General features: G+C 33.4%; 2 protein-coding genes across 2 annotated transcripts in view; both read right to left on the minus strand.

Moving 5' to 3' along the window:
• The window catches only part of LOC110996530 (ATP-binding cassette sub-family C member Sur), a 19,537-nt gene extending 11,439 nt beyond the window's left edge, over window positions 1–8,098 (minus strand). The window contains exons 1-7 of the mRNA XM_022264256.2: window positions 7,818–8,098; window positions 3,823–3,959; window positions 2,778–3,153; window positions 1,955–2,182; window positions 1,087–1,416; window positions 656–856; window positions 9–309 (exon numbers count right to left, since the gene is read on the minus strand). Of these exons, the coding sequence (XP_022119948.2) occupies window positions 9–309; window positions 656–856; window positions 1,087–1,416; window positions 1,955–2,182; window positions 2,778–3,153; window positions 3,823–3,959 (1,573 nt within the window). The 5' untranslated portion in view covers window positions 7,818–8,098. The remainder of the gene's footprint in view (window positions 1–8; window positions 310–655; window positions 857–1,086; window positions 1,417–1,954; window positions 2,183–2,777; window positions 3,154–3,822; window positions 3,960–7,817) is intronic.
• Window positions 8,099–11,099: 3,001 nt separating this feature from the next.
• Window positions 11,100–22,939, minus strand: LOC110996423 (cGMP-dependent protein kinase, isozyme 1). The gene is made up of 11 exons (XM_022264076.2): window positions 22,733–22,939; window positions 20,617–20,945; window positions 19,723–20,006; window positions 18,814–18,983; window positions 18,017–18,255; window positions 17,192–17,292; window positions 16,336–16,552; window positions 15,748–15,979; window positions 14,162–14,260; window positions 12,501–12,757; window positions 11,100–11,453 (listed from the first exon to the last, which is right to left on the minus strand). The coding sequence occupies exons 1-11, from the start codon at window positions 22,832–22,834 to the stop codon at window positions 11,294–11,296; spliced, it is 2,190 nt and encodes a 729-aa protein (XP_022119768.1). The 5' UTR covers window positions 22,835–22,939; the 3' UTR covers window positions 11,100–11,293.
• Window positions 22,940–23,039: the final 100 nt, after the last annotated feature.

Consider the following 23,039-nt stretch of genomic DNA (forward strand, 5'->3'; position numbering starts at 1 on the left):
TAACTTACTTAAAAATCCCCAATATATAGAATCCTTATTGAGATGTTTTAGTTCAACTTCCCTCAGCTGCAAAATTTTTTCGTTAAACAAATCCTCCCAGACAAACAGCTTAATGACATTGATTCCGTTCAATATCTCAGCCATTTTCGAGACTCTGTGGTCGGTGCACTTTGAAATGATTCGGGAATTGTCTGAAATTCTTTTGCCAATGTAGAATTGTAGCGGCGTAATAAGTAGAACGCTGGTGGCTGCGCCAATTATCGCACTTATTCCCAACTTCATGTACAACAGGTATAATATAACTGTTACCTTAAAAATAAATATTAAAGGTAAGGACCGTATATATTACTAGTTATATACTGTTGCGGGAATCAATTTCAAAAAAAAGTTACGAACCAATAAGCTACGAACACAATTTATAAGTTGCCTCTTCCCTATGATACCCAGTTCATTCAAACACGTGCTTAGTTTATTCAATGCATTAGATAAAACATCCTGAAGTTCCAGAAAACAGGAACTAACAAAAAGCTTATCACGTATAATAACAAGTTAGCAATGCAGGGAAGGGTACTACTGGGAGATTGCGGGACTGTAATGGTTGGCTAAAGCGAAATGCAGAAGGTGTAGCAGTAAAAAGCGATGTAGAAAAATATACCTTTAAAGGTATAGCCCAGGAGTAATGACAAATCCAAACACAAGACATAATGTTGTAAGTGTCCTGAGAGACCAAATTCATGAGCATTCCCGTTTGCGAAGCTTCTTCTTTTGGCATATGTAACAGTGGAGATTGTTCGTCTTCCTTGCCTTCGTGAGTAGACCAAGATGCCAGACGTGTACACTTATCAAACACCATATTCTGAAAAAAATAGTACTATAGAATTTTATCTTCTTGAGATAAAACTAATGTTTTATTGCTTTTTATTATATTGAATTAAAAATTGTTCTTAAATAAAGAAACAGAAAATTCTCATTCTCAATAATTGTTATATTTAATATATTCATTTCATCTTGGGTTATAATATCATCATATCATCTCATTAGTGTAGTTTTCTTTATGGAATATAATATTTTTAGTAAGTAATGTACCTGTAACGAAGTTTTTAACCTACTCCCCTCCACAGTTACCAAATGTGTGGAGTTTTGCGACAAAAGAGCTTGTACCACGAGTGCTAATGTCACAATCATCAACATTGCATAGCCATTGTTCAAGAATTCGTCAACAGTTACATCCGTACTTTCGTAACTCGTCATTAAAGGTTTCTCTATAAACTGTATTATGACGCCCAGGCCTAGAGGTGGTATCACCCCAACAATGTCACCGAACATTTTCAAAACTCCTGCAATATAGAAATTTGGCCAGACACTCGCAGCGTGGCATTTCCATAGACTCGGTCTGTCTTGTTTGTCTTTCGATGCCTGTAATGCGAATTATTTGACATTGCAGATCCTGAGTAGTAAAATGAATCAAAGCTATAAGTTTTCTCTTATTTCATATTTAAATAATGTTTCAGCAGTTTTAATAAGTATATAATCAAGAGACGTTTTTTATCGCATTTTCATTTAGACGAAATATCAAATTATGTTTTTGTAAAACATAATAATATTATTTAAAAGAGTTTGGTATAAAATTAAATTGTAGTACAATCTAATGTTTGCATATTCTGCCACACATAATGGCATGCAAATTTGTTTTAAAACTTATATATTTTTATTAATACGTCATTACATTATTAAAATATATTCTAGTATGTTATTACATATTTCACGCAGCTAATCATTAATAGCATGCATATACACACACAATAGACGCACTTTTAAGTCGATTTTTAAAGACTCTAGTAGGAAGATCATTGAATGTTTTTGGTAAATTATTATAAGGCTTGATTGTAAAATGTAATATATGCTGGCTACATATATATTTTTAAATCTACTTTTATAACGGAACAAAACTTACCTTCTGGCCATAATAGGTGTCTTTAAACTTTTGAAAACATGTTTTTGATTTTTCTCTCTCGGGAAGAAAGCCGAGATCGTCACCTTCAAGAGGTTCCTCACATCCTTTGTATAAAATTGAATTCAGCCAGAAAAACGTGATTTTCCCATAAAAATGTGTTTCATTGTGTTTGTAAACAATCTTATATGGATCGGTAGATTTTTGAATTGAGTAATTTCGTTTCACTACCTACAAGTGAAAACACCTTTAATACATAAAATCAGTTTTTAATAAAAACAATTTATGTTTTAAGATAATTGATTAATCATCGTGTGTACTCTTTAGATACTTAATAAATTGACGTGTAAATGAGTGCAATTATGTTTTTATTACCTTTCAAAGCGGAAATAGCATAGTAAATTCAAATACAATAAAATCGTGTGGACAAACATAATGGCGCGACGCCAGACTTGAAGCGTGTCTCCACGTCTGTCGTCTGGCGTCTCCCTCTGAGTAATATTGAGGTTAACATCCTAAACCGATCTCCTATGAAGCATATCATACTATATGTACTCGTACAGTAGACGATTGAAGAACTTTCTATAGAAAACCCTATTATCAACTAAGCGCATTCCAATTAAACTCTTTTACAACGCGAACTAACTAGGTAAATAGTTAATTAGTCGTAAAAAATTGTCGCTTGTATACAGCTAATTAGCTTGTTACTAGGTCACCACACATTGTACAGGAAAAGCTACATGGTTTCATCATAATTGTAAATTGAGTATTAGAATTTAAACATAATAAAAAGTGTAATAAGATTTACTTTCGCACGATTCCTTACCTCGTCATAAAAACACAAACAATCAACACAAGTCATAATCGTCGTGAGAAATAGGCACAAAGCTTGAAGGTACACTTCGATGTGTGTCACAAAGTTTTCCTTTTTCATGTTTTCGAAAAGCACCGCCGCCGAACAAATAGATGCCAGAAACCAGTAGATGCCCAGATAGAGTATTGGGGCGGCTGATCGGCGTTTCCATAATGATACGTGGAGGGCTGCTGCAGCCAACCACGAGAGTGGTGCCATTAAGGATGCCACCAGGTGTACTGTAGCAGCTGGCCGAAGGGAGGCGGACGCCGCTGAACAGCACCATACCACAGCGAGGACCAGACTTGTGATGCCTCGAGTATTTTGTAACCGCCAACGTTTTCTTACACTGAACATATTTTTTTACGTAAGTAAAATATCATAATTATTTAAATAAATAATAGTAAATAAATTTAGTAATGAAACTGAGTGATTAACGCGGGAACCCAATAATCTTAGATTGGAAACAATCTGAGATCAGACCGTGGCAGTCAATATCCTCCCGATATCCTCAGTCCTATCTGCATCCCAATTACCAAACCCTACGAAAATAATTCATTTTTGGCGATTGATAGAATGCAATATCTTCGCTCTATACGCTCATATTTGATAATCCTTACGAACCAAATAAAGTTAATAAAATCGTACAAATAATATTAAAATGTCTATGCTTAAAACATATCAAATAGTTTATAATTATTTTAAAAACTAGATAGTATATTGTCACAGTGCCATTTTCATACAAACGTTTATCGACATACACCGATCCGACCTACCAAGGATAGCTAGTATCAAGCACACTTTTATCAATATTTGGATTAAGATGTCAATCTCGATGCTCAAAAATGGGACTGGATTGAGATAGGTTATTGGGTTTGGGCGTAAGAGTATTATCCGATCTTTCAATCGTGAAGCAAGGTAAATAGTACTAAATTGATGAAAATGAAAGTCATATGATTAGTGAAGCTAACCTCGCACATCCTAGTATATCAACAATAATCTAAGTTTGAATAGTTACCAGTGAGGTCGTCGGTTTACGCAGCAGCAGACGAGTGCGGCAGATATTGCAGAACAGTATAGATTAAGAGAATGCAGCGCAGCGGATAGGGCATATGCCTGGCACATGCCGTCGCCACGACCGCATACCGCCTCCATCTTTGGATTTATTACTTCCATTATTACAAATTCATTTTAACAAAACACAATGTAAAAAATAGATAAGCGAAGTAGTAAAAATATTTTAGATCTAAATAGAAATTGTATTAAATAAAAAAAAATGTTATAAATATGGCCGAGTTGAGTCGAAACACACAAATGATAATCTTCAATTCACATCAAATCATGCCATGCTTAAATCTAATTAGTTAATTTTTCAATAAATGTATATCAAAATATTTTATTTTTATCCATATAGACGAGTAAACTAAAGTTTACGTAGTAAGACTTAGCTTTTCAAAGGACACTATTTTATATTACGACACTATTGTGAGAAAATGAAATAATAAATGAAGTACACAATCAAATCGAAAAGTTTAGATAGTAAAACAAATTGAGTGTGTAAACGTTAACAAATCATTACAAACTACTGTCAAATGGTTTTAACAACAAGTACAAAGTTAAAAAAAACTAGTTCTAATATATATTGCCTATAAATATTACTAATAAAAAATTGTGTTTGCTGTTTCTAGATTACACTTTGAAAACCGTTCGTGCCTTGAACAAAAACGAGAATGCATGTTGCAAGTGCGAGATGCATATCAATCTGTGACGTATGAAGGTGATCTCTACAACATCCTGTACATGCATATAAGGCCGACATTTAGTTTCGCTGTAAACCTATTGGTACTCGCAAATCCAAGGCTCCTTAACGAACTCATTGTCATTATAATACCTAACCTATCGTATATGTTTATATAACTAAAAATGCCCGCAGTAGCTGCTATATAAATTAACAAAATACAAGAAGAAAATTCACATAAAAACGCACCTAATTACATACAGAATTCTTAAATTGTCAAACCACCTTAAATTGATTTTAATACAAAGTTGCAACAATAAATTCGTTAGTCAAAATTACGTATAAGCTATAATATACATCCTATAGGATTGTTTGAACATCCATACCAAAAAATGCATATATCGGTATTTGTTTAATGTTTTATTTTCAAGATCATTTCGCTTCGCTTCTTGACCAGACAGATCGACTTGGTATAACCAATGTTCATTTCTGAACAATAACGGTAACTATATTTTTACACTTACACCTTACCTTACCGGTACTGTAATAATGGGGTACGTAAATATTTAGGCTAACAATTTATATAGTTAGCTGAAAAATTCATGACAAGCCTTGCCAACCCTACTGACTTCAAACTTAGTCGTCTCATAGGTGAAAACGAGTAGGTATGTATAAGCTGATAGTAAAGGAGAAGGGATCGACAGAGGAAAAAGGAAGGAAAGGAAACAATCACAATTAAATCACCATCTGAAAAGGATGACATAATGTCTCGCAAAAAAAAATCTGGTGAATCTAGCAACTAAAGAAGAATAACTTAAACAAATAACTGTTTTTTATTTCATCTGTGTAATCTGTTTTGGCTTTGTGTATTGTATTTGTGTTTTGTATAATAATATGTGTTAAGTAGCTGTTGATTACTTATTATTAAATAAATAAATAAATACAAAACACAAAATATTAATAATATTTTCAATTACCACATTAACAAAATAATCCCCAATCCGGCTGGTCCCCAGAAAAAGGTTTTACAATTCACGTCACAACTATTAAAATTTTGCACTTTCAACGTAAGATCCCTATCATTCAAAATAAGACGATTAGATCTGAACAATGCATTGAGAAAAATCATAGAGAAAAAGAGAAATGGAAAAGGCTTTTACCGTAAAAGAAGCCATACAATACTAGACTACTGAGAAGTTAACTTAATTTTTTTTCATATTAAGAAATTTAAGTGAAATAAATTATGTATTGATTCATTAATAAAGCTCTAATAATTATTATTATGTTGTTGTAAATACGAAGCGAAAATGACAAAATTCAGAATATGTAATTCAAATTACATGACGCAATACCATATTAATAAATAATTATTATTTATATTAATAATAAGGAAAAGCCGAACCTTGCAGAAATTAATACATACGTAAATGTGGAATAAAATTTTATTACAGATTATATTATATTATTTTAGTATTTGTAATATTACAATGAACGCCATATGACTACTTTAATAAATCTATATTTATCGTTACGCAAAAATACTGCACGGGTATTGAATTCTAACGGATTATGAAACTGACATATTTCTTTTTTTTTTTTTTTTTTTTATAGAACAGGGGGCAAACGGGCAGGAGGCTCACCTGATGTTAAGTGATACCGCCGCCCATGGACACCCTCAATGCCAGAGGGCTCGCGAGTGCGTTGCCGGCCTTTTAAGAATTGGTACGCTCTTTTCTTGAAGGACCCTAAGTCGAATTGGTTCGGAAATACTTCAGTTGGCAGCTGGTTCCACAGAGTGGTGGTGCGCGGCAAAAACTGCCTGGAAAAACGCGCAGTTGTGGAACGGCGGACGTCGAGGTGATACGGGTGGAATTTCGTATTCTGCCTCGACGTCCGATGATGAAACTCAGCTGCAGGTATTAATCCGAACAACTCCTCTGAACACTCTCCATGGTAAATGCGGTAGAAGATGCAGAGAGACCCCACATCTCTACGCAACGCCAAAGGATCAAGCCGCTTGGAGAGATTTTGGTCGTCAACGATTCGAACCGCTCTTCGTTGAATACGGTCAAGTGGAAGAAGCTGGTACTGGGGAGCACCCGCCCAAAGGTGGGAACAGTACTCCATGTGGGGCCGAATTTGCGCTTTATATAGTTGCAAGCGGTGGCCCGGAGTGAAGTACCGTCTCGCCCTGCTGAGCACACCGAGCTTTTTGGAGGCTAATTTTGCCTTTCCCTCCAAGTGACCGCGAAACTGAACGTCGTTCGATATGTCAACGCCAAGTATTCCAATGCTGGCTGTGGCTGTAAGGAGAGTGTTTTCGAAAAGAGGAGTAGCGACAAAGGGTGTTTTTTTAGCGGAAAACGCGCAAACTTGTGTCTTTTTGGGGTTAAATTGGACTAGGTTTAGTCTGCCCCAGTCAGAGACTCCACGTAGTAGGGTTTCTACTTCAGACACAAGTTTGTTCCGGTACTCATCGACATCTGCCCGAGAAATACTTGCCCGGCCAGTGTAAAGAGTGTCCCCAGTGCTGTCATCCGCATAACAGTGAATGTTGCTAAGTTGCAACATATCATTGATATGCAGAAGAAACAGGGTCGGGGATAAAACACAGCCTTGTGGGACCCCAGCGTTCACGGGTTTAAGGTCGGAACATGCTCCGTCGATGACGACCTTGATGCTCCGATCGGCCAGAAAGCTGGAGATCCAATCGCATAATTTCTCGGGAAGCCCATTCTGCGTCTGCTTTATTTATAAAGCTAATCTGTATACAAATTAGATAAAATGAATGTACCGAGAATCGAATCCTGGCCAGACCGAAAGGCTTTTTATCACACAATAATATAAAAACGACTTCTTATCCGAGACATAGGCACAGTTTAGAAACCACTATAGAGAGTGCAACTGATGTGAAACCGGGACGGGTCTGTAGTTAATTAAGTTTGTTGTATACCATATACGAAGCACTGCATTCACACTTTCATACAACAATGAAATCGTTCAATGGGTGAAACTGTGTGACCTAGCCAGTTCAAAAAGACAATCAAAAATTAATTAAATACTATTAACAACAACAAAAAAGCAATTGTTTTTATTAAAGTGACTTCGCAATCGATTAGAAAATACCTGCTTTCTCTGTACCACTTACACACATCTTTTACTAAAACAAATATAATTTAGCGACCCAATGCTTTATTAAAAATATATTCTATTATTATTTTTACAATAAAAGTTAAACAAATATAAAAAAAAATAAAAAAACGTTAACAACTCACCGTAATTAATTCAAAAATATTTTTGAAGCAATCCGTTTGTAATTCACTGTGCGTTGTTGTGTTTGAATATAATCGTCCATTGTATTTGCATTGTTATATTTTAAATTGTATATTTAAACGACGCGGCGTGGAACCGTCGACTCGTACAACACACTCACGGCAAACTAAACGTGAAAATGTCGGCTACAACTTACAACTAGTTTCAACCACAATCTTTAATACTGAAGTAAGATTTTAATTTTATTTAAATGGCCATTCGTTGACGATTACTCCCGCGGCCTTGTCGGGGCCGACTGCGTTAGTTCACTGTAGTTGTGACCTAGGGTTGGATGTTCAAGGATATATTTTCATAGTTTATTAACCCAACTGAAGCATTATGAATAGAAGTTTATAAAAATAGCTAATCTATTTACATTATTTTAATAATCTATTACATGGATTGCGTCCTTTTACGTCATTTTTGTAAATATTGAATCGAAAGAAAAGCTAATTGATATCTGTATCATACCTGACGTTTATTCAGTATTAAAGGTATTAGATGAAGGTTGGTGCCTTTTTGGTCTTGATATACAGATACATAGCGAGTATTACTGTGCTTTGGCTAACCCTACATACATGCACTTGCACAAGCGCATGAACTGTGTAGTTTTATCTGTTATGCACTTTCTTGTTCAATAATTTATGTTACAACTGAGATTTTTTATGGAATATGTTTTTTTGAATTAGTGAGTTAGTGCACGCTAAATAGTGGTAAGTAGAAAAAATACTACACAAGAACAAAGTGACTCGTTAGATTTGAAAATCTTAAGTTAGGGTAGATTGTAATGTAATGAAGCCTTTGTGCAAAGATAATTTATATAAAATAAAAAAATGGTCAGAGCAGTGGCTTACCTTAACCCTAGAAAGATAATCATATTTTGTAATACGGAAAAGATAATCATGCGTAAAATTTACGCATCATTTTGAATTAGTTGTAGGTTTAGGTTTAATAGTTTATTTTAATGAATTCTATGTTATTATATATACTCATATATTAAATTAATTAATAATGCAGATAATTTGTTAAACTTCTTTATTTGTATTTAAAAAATAAACAAAACTTTAAACGTCTTCTATAAATCAATAAAATAGTATAACACTTACTCTTCCTAATGAAAACTCATTTTTTATTCTAATAATCAGACTCATTTTAACTAGGCTTTTCTTATAATTTAGGAACATACATTTACATAAAAGTAAGTTACAAACAGCTTTGGCATATATCAGTATTATGCTCACGACATAATGTTATATAAAAAAAAGTTATAACTTTTTTACATTTTTTGCAGGACGCATTTGCCTTTCTCCTTTTTTTAGAAGGGCAAAAAGAACAATAAATCCTTTTTTTTTGCTACAGGCTCATTGCTATAGTCTTCGGATGTATCAGGCACTTTAATTGGCAACATATCAGAGATTTTATCTCACAAATATCTCTTCAAAATAGGTACTTCTAAACGTCTACGCATAAACAAAGAAGACAGTCCCAAGCTAAGATTTTTCATAAATCTTTTGCGACTCAGAGGCTTTTCTCCTTTACGATTAACATTATGGCTGTAAATAACATATGCATTAATGCAGGCAATGTTAAGGCAGGCAAATTCCATTGAATAAAGCCATAGGCCATCTATTTGTCTTCTACTACAGGACATCAGAGAACACATTGTGGTCTAGCGTGTCAACGCCACCATTTGTTTGATTATAATATATTATCATTTCTGGTTTGCCAGTAGCTTCGTTTAGTAGCATTCTCCTCACAAATAAACCATTTTTGCCGGTTTCGGTTTGTAGGAGACGAGAGTAAGGGTTCCGTCAAAACAAAACATAGATGTCCCCACTAGCCTGGAGCGACTGTTTTTTAGCTCTTCCGGTATCTCACGTTTGTTTGATCGTATGGTTCCCACAATGGTTATTTTATAAGGTTCTTGGAGCAAGCTTGTTGCCAAAGGGATTGAGGTAAACCAATTGTCCGCTGTTGAAAGGCTACGATCCTACGAAAGGCCGATGTGGAGACTGGTTGTACAGTACTGCTTTGCTCTTCTAAGATATTACTTCCGCTTGGCGTCGGCTGTTCTTCTTGTATATCGTCTACAAACCCTTCTTCTGTGTTACTCTGCACTTCATCTCACTCTGATCACTGACACATCTGACTCACTGTCGTGGTCCGCTACTTTACTGTCGGTGTCCTCACACGAAAGCATCATCACTTTGCATAAGAGCGGCCAGGATTTCATGTTCGTTTAAATTGGTACTCCCCATTGTGTTATATATTTGCCTCAATATCTTTAAAAATGAAATAACAATATTAGTTATGATATAAATTATTAAAAGTTACGAAACACAATAAAAATGTCATATAAGCCAAAATCTTAAAAGTCACGATAAAGATAATCATGCGTAATTTTGACTCACGCGGTCGTTATATTTCAAAATCGGTGGCAATTACCTCATTGACACTTACGGCACGTGGCAGCTCCCAACGACGAATGAAATGTCCTAAACGCACAGCTATGGATTCGCGCTAATTAGAAAGTGAGCAATTTTTCCAAAACGCATGCGTAATTTTTACGCAGACTATCTTTCTAGGGTTAAATAGCTTACTTCACTGGCAGAGATTGCTTATATTTACGTCTGGCATTAAACAAGTGTTTAATAATTAATAAATTAGGCCCTTGAAATTGAATAATTATAAAATTATAAAATCGGTCTAAGCTTTAAATTAAAGTAACTTGACAATTTTGTAACATATATCTTGACTTAAAAAAGAAATATATTACATTGCTCTTTGTTTGTTGGCCAAAACTCACCGATATCCGATTTATTATTTATTTTTTATACCTATTATTTATACCGATTGAGCATTCTGTTAAATGGGCTGGATACCATAGTTACTTTATATCGATTTTCTCTAAATTAATTTTTGGCCTATTTTTTCTCTTGTTTGTTTATCAGTGCTGTTCACATTAAATATTGTATTTTATTAAAGACATGGTATTTTAAGTTACTAGAGCTTAAAATTTGCATTAGGTATAGATTTTTTTATTAAAAAACTTAATTATTGATAAGGCAGTAAGTACCAGAAGAACCTACAGTAGCCGCTATTCAATTGTTTCCCATATCGCGTTGTATTGAACAACTGGTGACCTTTTAATTCATAGCTTGATAGTTGATACAAACAATCATATTGAAACAGCGAATACAACTGTGATTAATCTTAAGTGCTACGTGTAATAAAAATTAACTGCAATTGTTGTAAAAATATATTTTATAATAGTTCGATATGTTATAAAGATACATGAATTTTACATTATATTTAGGCCCATTTTAGTATTAACAGATAAACTCTAAATATATTGGTAAGTCGCAACATACAACGTACACACTTCTTAAAACTTATATAATTAAATTAATATGAATATTTTTAGCCACATATAAAACGCTTAAAAATCAATATCCCATCCCGAAGTCTCGTCTGGGGGTAATTTATCTTTAGGATATTTCTCGAAGTTGGATAAATCTAAATCGTTGGATACGGGCTGAATTAATGGTGCCTTCAGTTTTCCATCCTTTAATCCTTCCCAGTCAAAACCGAGGAACCACCTAGAAATTAAAAAAACAATACATTTTTATTTGAATTATCAACGGTTCGGTTGTAAGCGTACACGAATAGAGTACTACGTTTAAATCCGATATTTTATTCACAACTATTAATATTTCATTTTCAAAAGAGAATCTAATAATATAATTATTAATAAATATTGGCCATTGCTACTAATATTACTGGACCGATTCAAAAAAATCCCTTTGTGAAATTTCATAGGCTATAAAAAAAACAAAAAAAACCAACTCGAACTCAACCTTTTAAGTTTTCTTATTTGTTTTGTGATGAAAAGAGACAGATAAGACTTGGTATGCAATTCAACGGATTTATTGTTCATGTTCATAATAATCCCTTAAAATTACATAATAAAAGAAATTGTGTGCCAGAAAACCAAGACATTATTTTGGAACTAATTTTCCGAATAATATTTGTTTATACAAAAAAGTGTGACGGCTGTCCTTCCTCAAAACAACACGTTCGACTTTCGTTTGTATGACGTCATACATCCGATTTGAATTTCGAATGCTAACTGGGATCATGATTCACGCGTATAATCGGCGTTGGGAATTTCCAATATGGGTAAACGTTAAGTGAAGTTAATTGGTGCATGGTCATAGTTGATGTTATATTATTGACACCATTTCTTTCACCTACATTTTTATTTATACTTTTTGTCGCCACATTGGTAACACATCTTTAGTATACAACTTCTGGCAATTTCTTATTTCGGGAGGGTCATCAAATGTATTCACAAAAATAAGTAGGAAACTGATGCAAAAATGTTATTGGGTCTGTTTAAGAGCTCATATATTTTATTTGTATGAGTCAAACGTAACAGAAACGACTTGATCCTTTTCAGATTCACTAGTCTTTGAGACATGGAATGGGCATGAGGAATTTCATCAGTTTTTAGTAAAATAATGTTTTCGAATTATTCAGTGAACTCGTGCAAACATAATTTTAAATGAATAAATTTAATATAAATAAATAAAATAAAATAAACCACATTTCACCCGTGAAAAATTACTTTCAAAATGTTGACTTACTTATGGTTTTTAACATCAATTATTCCATTCTTCAAATATCCCAATCGTTCTGCGGGTACAGCACGACACAATTTGCGTATGAGCATTTGAGCAGACTTGGGCACTCGAGGGTGGAAGGCCACTGCGTCGATACCCCGTAATATGAGAGTGTATGTTTTCATGTGATCACCACCTGCAGCTCTGAATGGTGGTTTGCCAACCAACAGCTCGTGGATGAAGACTCCTAACGCCCAGCAATCCACTGCGCGGTCATGCCCCTAATAGGAAAATTATCATTGTGTATTGATTACACTTGATTAAATTTAATATACACGAGAACTACATGTTAAAGTAAAATTCAAGGATTTTATTATAATAGGAAATCTCGAAAAATCAAAACGAAAATCCTATTACAGAAACACACAATTTTTTATTTTAATTATGGACCCAGGATGGAAGTGTTAAATCTCCCGTTTCGTAAAAAGGGACTTTATTTAAAGGCTTGACGGCGACCGCCCGGGCCCGGGTGACTAGGCATAGGATAAAATGCATGTGGATTAAATTGCAGATAACTAATGAAGGTATATTATGTAGGAAGATAAATGTCCGGAAACGGAAGAAAAATCAGACATCAAAAGAATACTATTGTTTGTGAAGTCCAAATTCAGAACGACCTCTTTCAAATGCAAATGCAAGAGTGACTAAACTTTTAAATACCACGATGCAACAATGGTTCTGCAAAATTTTATTGTTTTAAATTGTTTAATTGGTTTGTGTCAGCGGCAAATTAAGCGTAGCATGGTACACATGATCAAGTGAATACTACAGCATTGGGATGTCCAGAAACTGATAATAAATAATAAGAAAATGAGTGTTTATAATTTTAAAAACATTTTTGTAAAATAACACGAAAGAGATGAAAAACAGTATGTATACTAATATTATAGAGAGGAAAGATTTGTATTTAAATTTTTACCGAATTGGCTCAAAAGTACTGGACCGATTTTAAAAATTCTTTCACCATTTTAATTCTACATTATCACTAATAAATATAGGCAATTTTAATTGCACGAAAAAAATAAGGATCCCTACTAAAACAATGTAACCTAAGGTGTAAAAACTAAAATATAATAAAATATATCATTTTTGTTTTCAATAATCAAGTCCCGCACCAAAAGGGAGCCAGCGATACACTATTCTAAGTACATTATTATTTAGGTATGTCCGGCATTTATGCCAAAATTTAAAAAAAAAATCCACCCGTGAAAAGCCGGACCGCTAGTTATAAATAAAAGTGAAAAACAAGTACGATATGTTTATAAGTAACAAGTCAAAGTTGTAAAGCAGATTCTAGCAAGCAGAGGATGAATTAGCTAAGGTATAACTTTGAATGATAGAAATAATTAAATAAATACAGTAGACAACTCATAAGTATTAAATTACAATATATGAAGGTTATTAAAGGTATAACATGACATCTTATGTTTCAGAATAAATGTTGGTTGAGAGCCCCAGTCTCTCTCATATGTTATTGAAGATAAATGACCATTTACATTTACGTATATATGTGTTACTACATATATATGTTATTGAAGATACGTACGGTATGTACATTCAGCAGGAATTGAACCCAGCCTCAGTTATGTTAGTTTGTTGTAGCTTATAAGAATAAAATATAGTACCTTATTTAAAACGATTTCTGGTGCAACGTATTCTGGGGTGCCTGCAAATGTCCATGTCTTACTGTTTGATGACAAACGCTTAGCAAATCCAAAATCGACCTGGAATTAATAATCGTTATTTAGTATGGGACTTACGAGTAAAAGAATGGCCCCTGATTCCGAGGGTTTCCATGGTAAAATTAAAAATAAAATAAAATATGTTTATTTTGGAACATAAGATCATCATGGTATCACTTAATCCACGTCATTAAATTTGAACCTGTAGGCATCCCTACTCATCGGCAAACAAGACGGCATAAAAAACTTTCGGTACTCTTTTAAATCATCAAAGATTTTTTTTTAAACAAATATATTAAATTAACTAGAAGTAGTCTGCCCAGCACTAGATAGGTTTAAATGTAGTTACAAAATTGCTTGATATTACATTTTAAGTTTTTATATACATATTTCCTATGATAAGTGCTTATTCAAAATTATAATATTACCGTTTTTTATTAATATAATGTGTGGATTTTTTTTAATAATATTGTTATTTTTCCAATTGAATCATCAATTTGCTATATCATATTTTAGAACCTACTTCCTTAAATTCGTAAATTTTGATAAATAACGTCGTTATTATTCAAGATCTTATTTCTGTTTAAGTTCCCACACTTCAATAGGTAAATCACGTGTCAAACATAAGTACACTCATTTCAATGTGAAAACAATTATAAGTATACAACCACTACATATGGGAGTGTATAATGAATTTGTATACAATTAAACAACTGAAGTTATAAATATATAAACTTCACGAAAATGAAACGTACAATGAAATTTTTCCTATGAAGAAGTCGGGAATAAGCGCTATATATGACTCCCATATGTCAAAAATGGATTCATTGAACTCTGAGTAGTGCATTCAAGTCCTGTGAAGCAATGGATATTTCTTTCATACAATTGAAAGTTGAGATACGGTGAGGGTATATACGGTATGGAAATCTTAGAGCCCAAAAATCGAAGACATTTGTTGACCCCTAATGGACGATTACCTGTGCCTGTAAATACTTATAAATTATCAAGAAAACAGATGCATATTCTGGGTCTTTATTTTTATGATAAGGGATATTCTACATAGTATTGTCTTTTATTTACATAACTTTTACACATTTAAAGAAAAACACTTTTTTACGGATTATAGTTATGTATTATTGTATTTAAACTTATAATTATTTGTACATAATTTTAAATTTAAACCGACGTTTCGCGTGCTTTACAGCGTGCGTGGTCACGGAGTTGGTATCGACAGTCGATACCAACTCCGGGGAAATAAATACAGATAACACAACATTTTCTGCAGCTGTAATACTTTTTGACATTTAACACCTTTGTCTTCAGTCACCGTGACCGTACGTATTATTGTATATTTTATTGTTCCATATTAGGGTTGCCTGGAAGAAATCGCTTGTTCGCGATAAGTCCGTTGCCTAATACCTAATACCAAATTATGTAACCTGCTCTTGTATGTTTAGTATAAGTGTAAATAAATAAATAAAGGTTATACAGCAATAAAGGCTATTATTATTATCTAGATATGTACTTACCAGTTTGATATAGCCCTTCCTATCTAACATTAAATTTTCAGGCTTAAGGTCTCTATAAATTATATCTTTCGAGTGCAGATACTGAAAAGCCTCCACCACACAAGCCGCCATAAACCGTGCAATGTTCTCGGGGAAGTACCGTTGCTTTTGCAGTATTGTCCACACGTCGCCACCCAACACTGGCTCCATTAGGAAATAAATGTATTTGTTATCTTTGAATGTGCGATATAATCTGAAAATAAGCAAGCAGTTTTTCATCGACGGGATATTTGTTTTAATTATATGTTTCGACTTCACTTTTACTGCACAACTTGAATATTAACTAGAGGTTAAATACTTATTTAGTCTCAAAAGTTTTTAATGTGTTAATGTTTGTAATATTACAGATACAGGCAAACATCTTGAACATATGTTCTGCGCCAGTGACGGAGGTGGCGGGGGGAGAGTGACGTATCGATCGCGTGATTGGTAAATCAGTTGGCGTTTGTGTCCCGCGCTGCGATACGATGCGAAAACTTTCCCCCACTCCCTTGTTTAATGCTCAAGAAGTTTGCCGGTACCTTTATAAAGTAGTAACAGTCCACCTACCGACAAATGAATCTACTGTTACACAACATCATAATATTCTTCTCATTAAACGCGTGTTCTTGCTGTTGCTGTTGAACCATATCGATTTTCTTAAGGCATTTGAGCGCAAAGGTTTTTGATGTATCTTTCTTGTACTGTACTAATTCCACTCGACCGAAACCACCCACACCCATCGTTCCCACAATATCCAAGTCTTTTAATTCTATGTATTCATATTCTAGAAATGTAAGAGAGATTAAGTTATACCATATTTTTTAAACCTCTGTGGGAAAAATTAAATGTAAGGTATTGTCATTTTTCTCTTTAATTTTATTGTTTTAAAGTCTCCGTAAATTAAACATTTTTAAAGACGATAAAAGTTTCCAAGTGGCTGTGAGTAAGATTCTATAGTATTTTTATGAAAAAAACAGTATTCAATACGAAATAAATTTTATGTAAAAAAATCCCATAATTTTTTAACGTTATTTAAATATGGAACCGTCATGGCTTCACCATTTCTTCTTTCTATATCTGTGAAGGGGGTACTAAAATTGTTACTATGTAACTATTATATATGTATATATATATATAGAACCTCACAAAATGGTTGTAATATTTTTATAAATCTCAATAGTTCATCGTTCATTAGTTAAATAAAATTTAGTTAAATAAAATTCTGTTTACTGTGTATATTAATTTTGTTTTGTGATAGCTTAATATCTTGGAATGCTATTTTTTAATTCAAATATCATTCATATAAGCCGCTATCAACGTATGATTGTTTATGAGTCAACGTAGAACTAATTACCCTCGCACTTAGTAATCTTATCTTTCAAGTTCAAAGAAATTCCCGGAAAGGATTATAATGAAAAATTACCACTCTTTACTTCCGAAGTCTTCTTTTGTTGTGATGGTCTAGGCACAGCGTGTCTTACGTTTTTGAGAGCTTGCAAATTTCCTAATAAATCTGTAAATGGTCTGAAAAAATACATTTGTAACATTTATTTAAATACTTTGAGTTATTCATAGGAAACATTGGCGCATTGTTGCTTGATGGTTATTTCAAACTAAGTTACAAGTTCTAGTACTATGTATATGTTGCGGTAAAGTAGTTAAATAAGAGAGTTAATTGAATCTCTAGGTAGTTAATTAAATATCGATATTCAATCAAGTATCTATTACCATTTTGATTTAAATAAAGCAGTGTCGAAAACATTTCGCATTGTCAGATTGAAAGCCAGCGAGTTGAATAATAATATAAAACAAGATGGCGGTCACGACAACAGCTGATTATTATGTAGACATCTGTTTTACGTTAAGCATTAATTACAAAGCTATCTAAAAAGGTAAATCGGTGGCGATTGGCCTTGATCTGACCTCAGATTCTAAACATGTCTTGATATTTTTTTCTTAATCGACAAGTAGACCTTTGTCTGACACACAGAGACGAAGTACGAAGTTTGGGTGGACTTACTTGAATTTAAATAGTAAAAAGTAATTTAAATAACTTAGAAGTTATGCCGCCACATATGTGTATTTAAATGCACACAAAAAACATTTAAAAAATACATAGATTCACATTTCAGCTGACCATTTCATTATTAGTTTCGATTATTGTAAATTTATGTGCTTTTAATAATTTGTACTGTTAAAATAAAGAATGATTAAATGAATGAATTAATTCTATGAATTGCTAATGTACCCGCGTTCTAATGTCAAACATTCGACTCCTGGAGCTAAAGCTGTAACAGTAGCAAGCCGTCGGTCCTCATGCAGCAAAGCCTGTTCACCGAAGTATTCTCCGCGTTTAAGCAGACCCACTCGTCTTTCCCCTCCATCACCATCCCGCTTAGTCACCACGACCGTACCGCCTCTAATGATGTAGAACTTATCACCTTTGTCACCTTGACGTACCACCGGTGTACCAGAAGCAAAGAATTCCTGTAAGATTAATAAATTGAATCAATAATTTGCAGTTTTCTGACTATTATATTTTTAGGGCCCTAATTTTATCCTTCAATAGATATCGCAATCCTGATCCATATAATCAGTCAATATCAGTGCTACGGTTATTGAGAGTACTCTATGTATGAAACAAATACGCCGGGAGCGATTTAATATTTAATCATAAATCCTTTTTACGGAAACAATAACGAGGTTAACGATTCCTTATCAGTCCTAGGTTTGTAAAGTATTTGTATACCAATAAATGTATAAATTTCCTGTATATGTTAATATCATATGTCATATGCGGTAAATTAATAATAAATTCGTACGATTTGTAGGTATTCGTTTTTGTAATATCTTAAGTGTTTAATTTTCGCTTCACTGAGCGCTCAGTCATTAAAAATTCAAGATACTGTTCTTTTACGTTTTCATACAATCATTTTCCAATTATCAATATTTGTGTGTTATTGCGTCTCACAATTTGTTACGCTTAAATAAAAAAATATATTGTTTATTGTACAATACATTGCCATAGATAAAATATATCCTTACCCGCTTTAAAAAGTCAGCAATTTTTGCAAGCTCAATTGGATGGATTCCTTGCAAGAGTGGGACAGAGGATAAGAACCGCATGTTGTCTTCCTGCTCTTGACGCCCACTTCGAACCATTATTTTTTGGAAAACTCGCCTTTCCAAAGTCCATACTTTTGCTTCTGTTATGCCTGAATTTTATATTTGTAATTCAAAATCGTTGAAAACCAAAGAGTATTTACCTACCAAGTACCAACTATAAAACAAATAATCACGACACATAACATAGACAAAATTGATTCCCTTAAAACATTTATAATAATTTAAAAAAAACTATTGTTTTAATTAGTATTGGCGGATTATACTAAAAAAATGAGTGGCGCTACAACCTCTTTAGGTCTAGGCCTCAGATTTCTGAATCTGTTTCATGATCATTTTTAAATCTAAGAGGTAGGTGATCAGCCTCCAGTGCCTGACACACGTCGTCGACTTTTTGGGTCAAAGATATGTCGGTTTCCTCACGATGTTTTCCTTCACTCAATGCTCAATGCGCCCATAGAAAGAAAGTCCATTAGTGTACAACCGGGGATCAAACCTACTACCTCAGGGATGAGAGTCACACGCTGAAACCACTAGACCAACAATGCTCGAATTAAACTAACTCTTTTTAAATGTATTCATTTAAAAGGGAACAAATTCCATTAATATTCGATTACTTCGCGTTTATTAAGACCAACATTGAATTATCGTGCGATGTTTTACAATTTAAATTTGCCGTCATCGTGTTATCTACGCCTACGCCATTAATTAATGAAGGACGGGTTCGTTTGATGTTTATTTGTTTAGGTGGGTCCATGAAAACAAATTATATACATTACAATTCAAAGTAGAGTAGGTACTCAAGTTATTAGAAAGTTATATTCCGCTTACACCGTATTGACGCGAAACGCTTTGCTTTATACAAAATGGCCAGTTCGCCGAATGCTTCTCCAGGTCCAAAATTCTTCACCACTTGACCACCTTTCAACACCTCGAACTGTCCATAGGCAGACACATATAAATGACTGCCACTTTCTCCCTCTCGTATCATGAGACTTCCAGCAGGGAATTCCTGAGGGCTCATGGCCTCCACAACGGCTCCCAGTCTATCTTCATCCATTATATTTTTTAAGAAATCATTCGCCATTAAAGCCTTTTTTATTTGTTGTATTGATCTGAAAATTTAATTTCTGGTGAATGATTATACAAGGTATATTATCTACTGACATCGTAGTTACATAGAATGTATCTAAATTTTTAAGACTGCTATGGTTATATTTATACAAACCACGATTTATATATTTCTGTAAAAAATAAAATAAAAACAATACTACTTTGAATATCGAATTTCAAATGATATACATACGTATGTGACTTTGGGCCTAGTTTGTACAAGTTGTAAGTTATTTCATATATAACTTATCCCAGTTATTTTGACACGATAAATTATAAAAAATAAAACCATGAATTTGTCAGTTACTAGTTATAGTAGAAATATGTACTTATTTATGTTTTTTTTTTATAGAACAGGGGGCAAACGGGCAGGAGGCTCACCTGATATTAAGTGATACCACCGCCCATCGAAACTCTCGATGCTAGAGGGCTCGCGAGTGCTTTTCGGGCCTTTTAAGAATTTGTATTTGTGTATGTGGATAATTTATTAGGAAATATCCTAATGTATGTGTGTATATGTTTGTACAAAATATATATGTAAAATAAGGTCCCGCACTACAAGAGTCTGGGATATTGGGATTTATACAATAAAAAAAATGTTGAATCACTTACTCTTCGTCTTTAGCATATTTCTCATACTGAAGATCTGTTAGAGATCTGGAGTTGTCAAGCGGTGCATGAGGAGCGATCACACCACGTTTCCTTCTCATCCGCCTTTCGGGATTGCTTTGAACGATTTCAGATATTGTTTTGCGTCCGGAATTAATTTTTTGATCCTCTGATCCACTGTCAGAGTCCCTCAATTGGCTCTCTCTATATTTTTCGCTTTCTACACTAATGTAGCTGGAATTTTTACTTGAGCCAACATCAGGAACAACCAGGCTTTTTTTATAAATTTCCGTGTTACCATTTTGCGTGTCCCCAGACGTCTCTGGTAGAACCTTCGATTAGAAATGTCATACGTTAGATGTTTAGGTAAATAACAAAAAGCAATTATCCTAGAATGGTCTATGTAATAAATATTATTATTATTGTAAGGCTTACAGTACCATAAAATACTAGATACATGCATTAGTTCCGAGATCTAATTAACTTTTATACATTGTCTCCATATAAGGACTAATTTTGGTATGAAATATATAGATTTTTATTAAAATTCTATCGATATGTGAAACGAAATTATGGCACAAAACGCATTGATAATATTAAACAACTGATCCTAAAAATTGTAAACATCATCTATATACTGTGGCTAACTTGATACTTGATATAAGTTTTTGCTAGGCCATAAAAATAGTATATAAAGGTAAAAAACTCTTCTGACTCCACCAAAGATTGGGGATATCGTTCCTTTGTGAATTGTGACATCAAACGAGTCTCATGCATCCTGTTACGGTTTTGAAAACAACCCTTATGTTACCCGGGGTTATTTAACCGTGTTACCTATTTTAGAGGATTATTCAACTCTTTCCATGCTCATTTAAATATTAATTAAATGCTGACTACAAAATTATTATAATATCTTACTTACGCTAATAACTGACTGATGGAATATTAAAAAAAAACTATTTTTAACATTATTGTAGATATACAAAACTATATTTGAATAATTCCAATTGTACTAGTTATTCGTAAACGGGAGTCTGAGCCTACTTTAAAAACAGGTCATAAACACGTAATTTGTATGCGATACCTCTGCCTCACCTCATACACACACATTCCTCAGTGACAGACATCGAACGCAAAACTCAAATTAATCCTAATATGTATAAGTGAGCATTCTATACTATATTTCTTAAAGGCAATCAATAACGATTGAACGATTTCATCGTTAATTATTTTTTTGTTTCAACCAGATTATAAATTACAGAACTATACATAGCTAGAAGGCTCGCAGTTGCTTTGCCGGCCTTTTAAGAATTCTTATGAATTTCTTTAAGGACCCTGGAAGTAGAAGTTATTATATTATTTTATTTTATTTAAATTATCGAGTTATGACCGGTCATTTTCTGCAATATTATACATATATGACAACCAGAAAGACACAAAGACAATTCAAAATACCATTCCTTATTCTCTCGTATGGTCGCAATTTTAATATATGTATCTTATCATTAAATAATATACTATAAAATATATTAAAAAAACATTATTTTTTTTTAAAACAGTTTATAAAGTGTCGAACTGGTTTTGGAATTTATTTCGTACTTCTATACCTTACTTAAATAATAAAAAAAAAAGGTTCAAACATTTACGAAAGAAAGGAAGAAAGCAATACAATACATTAAAAACGTTTAGCTAATTCAAGTGAGTTGTTTAAAGTCAGGGTATTGAAGGGTGTGCATCTGATGCAGGTTGAGGATATTCATTTAAGCATCAGCATATTCCACGATACCTTAGGTACATTAAGATCAAATTTTCTCTTATCATAGACAATGTCGCGGTCATTGTCAAGTATTACGATTTCTCAATCAGCCCTCTACAATCATTAATTAAAATTAAATTAGCTGTGATTTCGAGTATTATCAGAGCTATCAAGATTACAAATGATAATTTTGATTTTATTCGTTTCTTAGTCTCACAACACACCTTAAATATAATAATTTAACACATTTATGCCTTATTTAAATGACCTGGTTCTAAGATGGCTTGCTTCATTTTCTCTTGAATATTTTGGTAATAAATCAAATAATTATAAAATAGCTGCGAAGGAAAAATAATATCTCACATAGAATGTTTCCCGCCGTCCAACATTTCTTCTGTCAGCAACAGCAGTTGTCAGGTCAAATCTGTTTCTAGAAGACCACCGAAACGGCGGACACAGCACCATTATATTCCCCACGATTTAAAACTCAAAACATTTCCTCATATACACGTTATCACACAAGGTGCACTAACTTTACTGTGCGATTCTTTATCGCTTTGCTAGATTATCTGTCATGCCGATTGTTTTAATTATTTAGTTCTAAGGGTGATTAGTTTGTTATCAAGGAAACTTGCAATCTTATCATTACACTATCATTGCCCAATCACTG

This window comes from Pieris rapae, chromosome 7, assembly GCF_905147795.1.
Source record: "Pieris rapae chromosome 7, ilPieRapa1.1, whole genome shotgun sequence".
In the NCBI taxonomy this organism is placed as follows: domain Eukaryota; kingdom Metazoa; phylum Arthropoda; class Insecta; order Lepidoptera; family Pieridae; genus Pieris; species Pieris rapae.

Coding starts and splice junctions, on each gene's coding strand:
- LOC110996423 (XM_022264076.2), bottom strand. CDS start 22,834: ATGGTGCTGTGTCCGCCGTTTCGGTGGTCTTCTAGAAACAGATTTGAC. Junction 18,984..19,722: donor GCGTTTCGCGTCAATACGGT/GTAAGCGGAATA, acceptor TATAAAATTCAG/GCATAACAGAAGCAAAAGTA. Junction 12,758..14,161: donor CAGAAATCGTTTTAAATAAG/GTACTATATTTT, acceptor TTTTCCTATTAG/GGGCATGACCGCGCAGTGGA.